At 41.5% G+C, this 11,286-nt stretch overlaps 2 protein-coding genes across 2 annotated transcripts; both read left to right on the forward strand.

Moving 5' to 3' along the window:
- Positions 1 to 8,040: 8,040 nt before the first annotated feature.
- On the forward strand, positions 8,041 to 10,083 carry LOC121781181 (putative pentatricopeptide repeat-containing protein At1g64310). The gene has a single exon (XM_042178896.1). It carries the CDS (start codon positions 8,045 to 8,047, stop codon positions 9,695 to 9,697), a length of 1,653 nt encoding a protein of 550 aa, XP_042034830.1. The 5' UTR covers positions 8,041 to 8,044; the 3' UTR covers positions 9,698 to 10,083.
- A 126-nt stretch (positions 10,084 to 10,209) lies between these two features.
- LOC121781182 (zinc finger protein 1-like) lies at positions 10,210 to 10,919 on the forward strand (the record flags this gene model as incomplete). The annotated part of the gene is made up of 1 exon (XM_042178897.1): positions 10,210 to 10,919. A coding segment is annotated over one exon (597 nt), but the record flags the coding sequence as incomplete, so codon positions are not given.
- Positions 10,920 to 11,286: the final 367 nt, after the last annotated feature.

An 11,286-nucleotide genomic window follows, 5' to 3' on the forward strand; every position in this document is an offset into this window, starting at 1 on the left:
CAATTGGTTATAGATCGACAAAGGCATGACATTAATAGAAGCTCTCAGATTACACATTGCATGCTCGACTTTCACATCTCCTATTGTTATAGGCAAGGTGAACATACCTGGATCGGCCCTCTTCGGCGGTAGCTTCTCCTGCACTATTGCTGATGCGATCCCTTCTACCATAATTTTTCCATCATCCTAGGCTTTCCCGGCTATGAACTCCTTAATAAATTTCCCAAGTGGGGGTATCTTCACGGCTTGGAGGAATGGTATGGTAACATCCAGTTTCCCGAAAATTGACAAGTAATCCACTGGGTTTCCTCTTAGTTACGAAACGATAAGGGAATGGTTTCTCCCCCTTTCTCTCCTCTACCGGTCCCTCAGCAACCTTCTTGGGACCTTCCTTGGGCACATTCTGGGTCTGAGTTTCCTTCGTTCTGGATTCTACCTCTTGATGGGGTTCATTCCTGACCAGTACGTTCTCGGGCTCGCCTTTTCGACATGGTGTTTCTCCCAAGAAAAATGGGTCTTGCATCTGGGGTAGAGGTCTGCGTAGCTTTTCTTCCGAGACAACGTCCCCCAATAATGTTGCTTCACTTGGTTCTCCACTAGACTTCTTTGGCTGGGGTCCTTCATAGGTAGTGCCGGATCGTAGTGTGACTTTGCTCACATTCGCCTTTTCAGGCACATGGACTGTGGACGGGAGTTTCCCTGAGTTTCCTTTCATTTCACCCATCGAACTGGCCAGTTGGGCCAACTGCCTATTCATCATATCCATGTTCGCCTTATGCTCCTTCTGGGCACTCTGCATCCCTTGCACTACTTCATTATGGGATTGTAACTCACCCTTGATACCTTGCTGCGATGCGAGCAATTATCCCATCATGTCCTCCATAGATCTCCTTGACCTGCTAGGATATTGGGATTGATTCGGCCCTTGGTGTTGGTTATACTGGGAATTTTGGAAATTTTGCTGGTTCGGGTTAGGGTATTGGTTATACTGGCCAGGAGGGTTGTACTGATCAGTATGATATTGGTTCTAGTTCTGGTTTTGGAACTGGGTTGGGTTTTGCTGAGGTGGTGGTCCTTGTTTAGGTTGACTATGATAATTTTGAAAGTTCCTCTGGTGGGGTGGTACATAAACAGGGTTTGGGTTTTGTGGGTGTTGTTTTTGAGGCTGTTGACTGTGGGGTTGTTGGTTCCTTCCTGACCAGTTGAACTGGTTGTTTGGATTTTCCGGGCCACGGTTGAAATTCTGGTTCGGGTGGGGGTTGTATTGGTTCTGACCTTGACCTTGGTTTTGATTTTGGCTCCCATCTCCCCATCGAAAATTCGGATGATCCCTCCATGGTGCATCCCGTTGTCTCCCTTGGATCCAATGCCCACTAGAATTGTAATACCCAGCAACGTTGACTTGCTCCATATTCACGAAGTCATTGGGCTGATCATAGCTCGGCCGCCCTTGGTTCCCTTGTTCTGCACCCTTGTAGTTTCCAGCTGGGGAAGTTGGTGGCGCATTTTTCTCGATTGCGCTTAAGAGCGTCTTCTTCAATTCGTCCATCTTCAAATCCATCTTCTGTTCTATCTTCTGCTCCTGGTCAGTAGACAAGGCGCTTGCAATCATTTCTCTGCTGTAACCATCTCTGGAATTGTCATACTCCTTTTTTGCGCTCAACAGTATCCCTAGGACCCTTTTAGCTTCGCTGACCCTTAGCTGCGTGAAGCTTCCTCCTGACGAGGAATTCGCTAGATCCTTGGTTGTTTTGTTCATCCCTTCATAAAAGACATGGTATACTTCAATATCCGCCATGCGATGGTTGGGGCACACATCCAAGAGGCTCATATATTTCTCCCAGTAATCACTCAAAGGCTCATCGTACCCTTGCTTCACATTAGTTATCTCTCTCTTCAGCGCACTTGTCTTCGACGATGGGAAAAACTCGCCTAAGAATGCTGACTTGAAATCGGCCCAACTCTCAATGGAGTTGGGTGGCAGACGCATGAACCAAGTGTTGGCTTCCCCTTTTAGAACAAACGGCAAAGCCTTCAATCTATAGTCATCCTCGGTCGCCCCTGCTGGCCTCCTTTGCGCCCTACAAATCTTACAAAACTCATGCAGGAACTCGTAAGGTCCTTCATAGCTCTTTCCGCAGTATGTAGGCAGAATTGTGATAACATGGGGCTTCACATCACAGGCAGTCTGCCCCGGGGTGACTACAATGGCTTGCGGTGGTTCTCCCCCGGTATGCGCGTTCAGGGTACCGATCTCTGGATCATCATCTCCGTTGGCAGTCATCTCCCCTGGGTTGCCTTCCAACAGTGGTATCTCTTCTGGTATTTGTCCTTCTATGGTGTATTGCTCCTCGTCGCTACTCGAACCTAAGTCAGACAGAGCCGTCGACAAGCCGGATCGAGTGGTTACGAATATAGATCCTCGCTGAAGTATCTTCGGCCACCACTGGTCAGGAGCCGAGCTGCTTCTCATATACTGAAATAAAAAGAAAAGGAAAACGTTATGCACAATATATACGCCAAAGTATCACACACAATAGCTTCAAATAATGACATCCATCCCCGGCAACGGCGCCATTTGAAAGAGCATGGTTTGCGTAGGTGTCGCTCAAGCAAGGATCTATCCAACTGATCAGTATAAGAATCCCCGCTAGCCTAGAACCTGCTTTCAAAGAATCCTCAACCCTCTTCTACTGGGTAGTATAGTGAAGGTTGGGGTCGAATCCCACTGAGATGGTGACGGTTGGACAGATTGCGGTGATATTTTGGATGGTTTGGTTAGCTACCACGCTTGGGTTGAGTCTCTACCTAGACGGGAAATTATGATGGTGTCCTACTGACTAGGAAGGTGAATAGTGGTCGACATGTAGTGGTGTACGTGGAATTATGGTGGATGCGGTGTAACAGAAAATATGCGGAAAGTACTAGGTTTCTATAAAAGGCTAAACAGAAAAGCTGAGAATAAGTGGTAGTTGTGGTGACTAGGCTGACAGATCTGCAGGGTGTACTAAAGGTGAAGGACAAAAAGCAAAAAGCGTCTAAAAAGCAAAGTGGTCCCAAACTTGGATATGGACATCATCTTCTTCAACAAACACAAACTAAAATCAGAAAACAAACCTGATTCAGCACCATAAAAACACAGATTAATAACTCACGAACACAGATCTACAATCAAAAATTCCAAATCAAAAATCAAACATCAAAACTGAAATCCCACCTACTGATCAGCATGGAAGAAAACAGGAAACACATAACTGCACCTTGCATGAAACAAACCTCTATGAAATAAAAGTAAACAGATTATGCTAACTCGAAGAAATAAACTACTAACTGGAAACACACGATTCGATACTCAAAACGACCAGAAACTCTAGATCTAAGCTAACTAGGCAGAAGGAAAAGAGATCGGCGAAGTAAACTGAACAGAAAACAACTTCATAGCATAAAACATGTTTGGATCTTCAAACAAAGTACTTCTAGGCGGTGAAATTCAAAAGCAAACAAAGATCCAGCGTAAGGAAAAACAAGCAATTTAACTACGAAAGCGAAATAAAAGTGTTTTGCCACGCCGGGCGATGGAACTTCTAACTACGATCTTGATGACTGGATGAGAACGTCTGGAACTCTGGGAACTTCTTAATCTTCAAGTGACCATGGCAGTGGCGAGGAACGAGACTCTGGACTGGGCTGAAGGACTGAACTCCGAGAGAATTCTACCTAAGAGTGATGATGATGAAAAATAGATGTCTCTTCTCTCTCCAAGTGGCTTCCTTTTATAGGGAGGCTTACCCTTGATTTTAGGGTAAAACCTTGCGGTGAGATGACTTCTTTGCCCTTAATTGTGATTGATCAGTCCCAGCTATCCTTCTTCTCCATCTCGAGCCATTTTTGCATGTATACTGGTCAGTACGTAATCGTCCTGACGCCCTTTTCACCTGAAGTATCTGAAGCTTTGCCTACTGGCTAGAACACTCAACCTGCACGCTTAAGCAACTTGTTTTGCAGATAAAGTTCAAATATGCACATCATACTGACCAGTAACCAAGGCCTAGAATACGACTTATCACTGACGCCGGTCTGAGACGTTCGAGGCGTCGTCCGCAAGGGACAAAGGCAACTACGGCTGCCCGCCGTCGAACAACGAGCCAAACCCAATTGGTGGCTACGGCTCCCGTGCCTCCACCCCCTGTAATCCCTCCTAACCTGAACACGTTATTTGGGTATTTGGAGAGAGCTATCGCGGTCGACCATCTCGGATGACTCCCAAGCAGAAAGCTGCAAATCTCAGGATGATTTAAGCCCTCCAAACACAATTGGGTTTGCTCCCTCCTCCTACCCGCCCGCCGCCGGATGTGTAGTCTTTTTCCAAACCCGAAATATGTACTTTTTAATTTTTCAAATTTATATTATGCAATTCCCACTTTTTAGGATGTAATATTATTCATTTTTTTGGGAATATGTAACTGTATTTCAGGGTTATTAATGTATTTTATTATTTATGTAAGTGTTTTTAGTAATTGAAGTATTGAAATTGAAAAGAATAAAAAATGAATAAAAGTGTGCCTTAGCTAAAAGCACCATTGGAGGTATTGTGCCTTAGCTATGAGCATGGAATAAAATAAAAATGAGGCCGGGCCCACAACCGTGCTCTTAGCTAAGAACACGGTTATGGATGCTCTTAGGCCCTACTTGGTATGGAGGAATGGAATGACATTCCTACCTCCATTACAATCCTTTGCTTAGTATATTTTTCTCTTAGGAATGATCATTCAATTTGGAATCACCATTCCATCCATTTGGCTAAGGAATGACCATTCCATTCCATTTCACACCCACAACCAGGGACGGAACTAGAAAAATAAATTAGCCGGTGCTGAAATTTCATACTCCCTCCGTCCACGAAAAATAGGGCTATTCCATTTGATCCCTCATTTTGAAAAAATGATAATAAATAGTTAAAGTGGATAGAAAGAAAAGTAAGAGAAAGAATAATATAGAGAAGTCTCTTGTCTATATTATTCTCTCTCTTACTTTTCTTTCTCTCCACTTTAACTATTTATTATCGTTTTTTCAAAACGAGGGATAAAAATGGAATAGCCCTATTTTTTATTGACGGAGAGAGTATATAATAAATAATATTATTAATATATTTAAAATAATATTAATAATATAAATTTTTTATCATTTTTCCAAAACGAGGGATAAAAATAGAATAGCCTATTTTTTGTGGACGAAGGGAGTATATAATAAATAATATCATTAATATATTTAAAATAATATTAATAATATAAATTTATTATCATTTTTCCAAAACGAGGGATAAAAATGGAATACCCTATTTTTCGTGGACGGAGGGAGTATATAATAAATAATATTATTAATATATTTAAAATAATATTAATAATATTAATAATATAATTTATAAATATATAATTCAATTCATTGTTTTATTCAAATTTTAAAAATCAAACCGAACTAAAAAGGAAAACTATGCAATCAAATTTAGAAAGAACCAATATTTTATTTGAAATCCAAATGTAAATGATCATGGGTAAAGAGAAATATTCATCCGTACTTTAACAATAAAAACTAAATTCTATTTTAGTATGTCCCTTATAATTATGCACTTTTAATTTTAATTTTTTTTATCTCTTATGAGGTAAGGCATATTTACTAAACACAATTTTAATTAATTTCTCTTATTTTATCTATGACTAGATCGATGGAGAATGTATGCAATTTGCAAACTAATTATAGTGTTGTACTTGAATTTTTTCTATGAAATATTAAGGTGAGGAGATTAAAATTTGAGTTCGTACAAACTTTATACTCTTTTAAGAATTAAAATTTTGATAGTATGGTGACAAGTGTCCACCTTGCTTAAAAATTGAAAATAAAATGGGAAGTAAAAAAATAAATGAAAAGAAGAGAGCAAAATTGTTGAAGTTTTTTTTCTCATCGGCTGGCATGTGGGGTTTAATTATTTAATCTTGAACTTATTTTCTTATAGTATTACTATAAATTCAATAGAAAATACTAGCTAAATAAATACTAAAGGTTAAGGCCCACTAAAATATTAATTGAAGCCCAGCTACTATCATCATCTTCTTCCCTAATTTTCTGGGCGGCGAAACAAAACTGTAAATATTTTGGTTTGGTGCGGAGCGCCGGCGTGGAGGGTGACCAATGGTGGGAGTGTTCCGAGACCGGCCAAGCCTCCCCCCACACACAACAAAACACTATGTGTGTGTGTTTCTGTGTGCTGAGTGTGCGTGTGTGTTTTGCTCTCTATGTGTTTTGTTGTGTGTGTGGGGGGAGGGTTGTGTCAACCCTCCCCCCACACACATAACAAAACACATAGAGAGCAAAACACACACATACTCAGCACACAGAAACACACACACATACACGAAGCATAGGAATAGAATCAATCAAGGAATAGCAATTCCATTCTATTTATATTCCCTATATTTCACCAAGCACAAGAATAGAGTTGGGATTTTATTTCATTCTCATCTCCATTCTATGCCATCTCCATTCCATCATACCAAGAAGCCCCTTAGGCTTTCGCCCAAACACATATTCTACTAAACTAAGTGTTTATTCTATATTTAACCGCTGAACGGACTGGACCGTCAGAGCCCAGAAACCCTAGATCTCTCCGACTACCGCTCACCGCGGCCACCTCAATGCACAAATCGTCACGATCCTCTTAGATCTCAGCCTCACAACACATGATCTCCCAACTACAACTCCAATCAAACATCGATCTAACTTCAGTGTCAGATCTACCACCAGGTCTCGAAGGAAACCGAAGCAGTGACCTAAACTCAAGATATTCACCGATAGATCTCACTAAAACAGAGAATCATCGGTGAAAACAGAAGATCGGGGGAGATAACCGTCTGTAACTGCCATGAGAATAGAGAGAGAAAGTAGAGAGAAGGTAGAGTGTTTCACCAAGAGAAAGACAGAGAGAGAGAGAGAGAGAGAAAGAATAGAATGAACGAGAAAGTGGAGGCAAAGAGTCTTAACTCTCTAAACTAACACAACCCTTCATCCAACGGTCAAGACTCGTGATCCGCGTGGAGTGCACACGTGGCGGCCATCGGAGCTATCAGGTTAATGAATCAAATAAAACGGACCTAAAAGACTTGGGTCGCTATTTTAATTCACAATGGGCTTGTTAAACCCTAGCCCAATTTGATTGTGGTCCAATTAATTCAATAGGGGTGTAATGCGTAAATAAAAAGATAATAAAGTACCAGAGATGAAAAAATAGAGAGAAGAAAGTAAGAGAAATGGAAAAGTAAGGGAGAAAAATATGTTGACTTTTACTAAAAAAGAAAATGACTCCGCTTCTATGGAACGTATCAAAATAGCAAAATGACTCTTATTACTATGAAACAGAGGGAGTAATAGGTTCCACTTAATGCAACTGTTGAAACTTAGTTAAATATAGAGGGTTAATATTGCAAAATTACATAGGTTGTCTTCAGTTTTTTAATTTAGTTCATATGCCTTTCATAATATAGGATTTCATTTTAGGGGATTTTTGCATTTTTTAAATTTTATCGTCTGTTCTTATTTTATTCCCACAAAATACAGAGATTAACCAAATTATCCATGGAGAGGTTTCGGTTTTTTTAGTATTTGATCAAACTACCAACAAGGGATTTCGATTTTTTAAAATTGAAATTTCTCTTTGGAAATAAAATAATTGACCAAGTTACCTAGCAAGAGATTTCTATTGTTTTTTTTATTCTCATCCCTCACAAAATATAAGAATTGACCAAACCATTTTGATCGATTATTGTATTCTATGCTGGAAAAGAATAATCAAATAAGAAAAAATACAAAAATTCTCTAAAATGAAAAATTTACTTTCTTTGATCTCATATGCTAAAAGGTGTGTGAATTTAATTTAAGGCAGTTCATTTTATTTCCATATTCTGAAATTTCTCATAATTGCGCTTACTCCTTATTAAAATTTCAGAAACAAATTTTCATTATTAAAATTTGAGTAATTGTATTGAAAAAAGAAATGAAAAGCCATATAGAGTCAGTTGTTTGGCAGCTGACAAAGGCAAGTCAAAGCCTTTCCACAACCCGAATCCTGCACGCCTTGATCATCAAGCACAGCCTCACATTGGACCCTTTTTACGCCACCAAGATTCAGCGCTTCTACGCCATCAACAACGACTTACTCTCCGCACGCAACCTGTTCGAAACAAGTCCCCAACGAAGCGTCTACCTTTGGAACTCCATCATCCGCGTCCACGCTCAGTCCCACCACTTCTCCCACACATTTCGTCTCTTCAAACGCATGCTAGCTTCCGACACTCCACCCGATAACTTCACTTTCGCGTGCCTTGCCCGTGCTTGCTCGGATAAGCTCGACATCTTAGCCTTGAGAGCTGTCCATGGGAAACTGATTGCTTATGGCTTAGGAGATGATTTTATCTGCACTAGCTCGCTTGTCAGCTCTTACTCGAGGATGGGAATAGCTGATGAAGCGAGCTTTCTGTTTAGTGGGATCGATGGAGAGCCTGATTTGGTGCTTTGCAATGCCATGGTTTCTTGCTATGGAAGGTGTGGAGATTGGATTAAAGGAGTGGTTTTGTTTAACGCGATGATGGGGATGGGAATACGGCCGGATGGATACACGGTGGTGGGATTGATCACCGGGTTAAAAAGCTTTAGTTTGATGAATGTGGGAGAAATGGTTCATTCATTTTGTGTTAAGTGTGGTTTGGATTTGAGTGATCATGTGGGGAGTGCTCTTGTTGGTATGTACTCGAGATGTGGGAGTGTAGAGCTGGCTTGTAAAGTGTTGGAAAATATAGTTTTACCGGATGTAGTCTCGTGGTCAGCACTGATTGCTGGCTTCTCCCAGAGTGGAGATCATGTTAAGGCATTGATGCTTTTTAGGGAGTTTGTTATGTCTGGATGCAAATCGGATCCACCTCTGCTTGCTACTGCTTTGGCAGCTATTGCTCAGACGGCCGTTGTGGGGCCGGGGTGTGAGATTCATGGCTATGCTGTGAGGCATGGAATTGATAAGAGTGTTGGAGTTTCCTCTGCTCTTGTTGACATGTATGCAAAATGTGGATTCTTGGAGATGGGGATTAGGATTTTCAAGAGGATGCCTAAACGGAACATTGTATCGTTTAATACTGTGATTTTGGGGCTTGGTTTGTATGGGCGGAGTGGTGAAGCACTGAGGGTGTTTGACGAGGTTCTTGAGAAGGGGATGAGACCGGATGAAACGACTCTTACTGGCATTCTCTGTGCATGCTGTCACTCTGGATTAGTCGAGGAAGGGATTGGGTATTTCAAACTTTTGAGAGATCGATTTGGTGTTGAAGTGAGAACTGAGCATTATGTTTACATGGTTAAGCTTCTTGGGATGGGTGGGAGGTTACGGGAGGCTTATGATCTCGTTATGTCATTGACAGAACCCGTGGATTCTGGCGTGTGGGGTGCTCTTTTGTCGTGCTGTGAGCACTATAAGAACTACGAGGTGCATGAGGCCGTTACTAAGCATTTTTCAAAGAATGGGAGCATAAGCAGTGGTGACAGTGTAATGCTGTCTAATTCGTTTGCTCACGTTGGGAGGTGGGAATGTGTGGAGCAGCTGAGGGGTGATCGGGCCAGAGCCAAAGGGAAGTTGCCTGGGTGCAGCTGGATTGCTTAGTAGATCAATCAAGTGGCGAAGCAAAGCTCGTTGAAATCCCCTCCATGGCTCACTGGATGTTAGAGATGAGTCTGAGTGAGTGATGAATGTGCCTACATGTTTGATATTCCACAAATGTCATCTGCAGCTCAGGTTTATGATCATGAAGCACAAGATGCTGTTGCTCTGTTGAGTTTCATCAAAGCTGCCAAGAGATTATTTTTCTTGCCCTTCTGAAATGAATCTGGTATTATTAACAATGACGAGACTAAAAACTTAGGAATATAAGCAAAAGATTCTAGTAAGACTAAAGACCCTTTTTGGTCCTTAATATATATTGATTTTTTGATTTTGGTCCAAAACATTATCTTTTGAATTATTCGGTCTCTCACCAGTAAAAACGGGTCATATTTGGTCCATTTTGGACGGAACCGTCAAATTTTTGACGATTTTAATTACTGGGTCACAAATCCGTCACTAATTGGGAGAAACTGATCCGTCACTAATCCATCACTAATCCGTCAATAATATAAACACAATCCCTTCCCCAAAAGTTCTCAAACTCAAACTTGACACGCACGCTCATCCCAACGACGAGTACCTTTCCGGCTGTCTCGTCTGTCGTCGCGCTCCGAAGCGGCGGCAAGGCGTCTTCCTCCGTCACCACGACGAAATCGCCTCGGATCTACAATTGCAGCGTCTGCGGCAAGAGTTTATCCTTGCACCAGGCTCTCGGCGGCCACAAAGCAAGCCACGGCAACAAGCCGGCGACGGTCGGGGCGGCGGAGAAGAAACCGTCGAATTCGACGTCCACCGCCACCACCGCCGACGATGATTCAATCGCTGGTCCCCACAGGCTTCACAACTGCTCCAAGTGCGGAAGGAGCTTCCCCAGCGGCCAACCTCTGGGCGGCCACATGCGGAAGCATTACGGTGGCGTTATCGGCGGATCTAAAAGCGGCGTGAACTCTTCTGACGGTGGTAACGGTGATGGATTCAACGTTGTCACGTCCTTCTCCGGCGGTGGCGGGACCAGCTCCTCCTACGGTAACGGCGACTGTGACGTCACGCGCAATTGGGAATTGAATTGGATATCCGAAGAAGGACTTGATTTAACGCTTAGGTTGTAGAGTTCCCTTTTTAGGGATTTTTGGCCCCCTGACAATTTAATCTCTTTGTAGCAGTGTAGAGATTGATATGTTGTTTATAATTAAATATGTAGTGACGGATTAATGACGGATCAGTTTCTCTCAATTAGTGACGGATTTGTGATGGATTTGTGACTCGATAATTAAAATCGTAAAAATTTGACGGTTCCGTCCAAATGGACCAAATGTGACCCGTTTTTATTTGAGAGGGACCGAATAATTCAAAAGATAATGTATTGGACCAAAATAAAAAAAATGCTATATGTTAAGAACCAAAAATGGACTTTAGTCTTCTAGTAAGTAACATAGAAAGAAATAGTAACACAATTTTATCACTTAGGAAGTGAGCTATTCATGGATTATTAAGTTTAGATATCCTAGCACTCAACTTGTAATGACATAGCTTAATCATATTTAGCACTTATTGGAAATAGACAAGGTTTTCTTCGTACACAAAACATA

Source organism: Salvia splendens, chromosome 20 (genome assembly GCF_004379255.2).
Source record: "Salvia splendens isolate huo1 chromosome 20, SspV2, whole genome shotgun sequence".
Lineage (NCBI taxonomy): Eukaryota > Viridiplantae > Streptophyta > Magnoliopsida > Lamiales > Lamiaceae > Salvia > Salvia splendens.

Coding starts and splice junctions, on each gene's coding strand:
- LOC121781181 (XM_042178896.1), top strand. CDS start 8,045: ATGAAAAGCCATATAGAGTCAGTTGTTTGGCAGCTGACAAAGGCAAGT.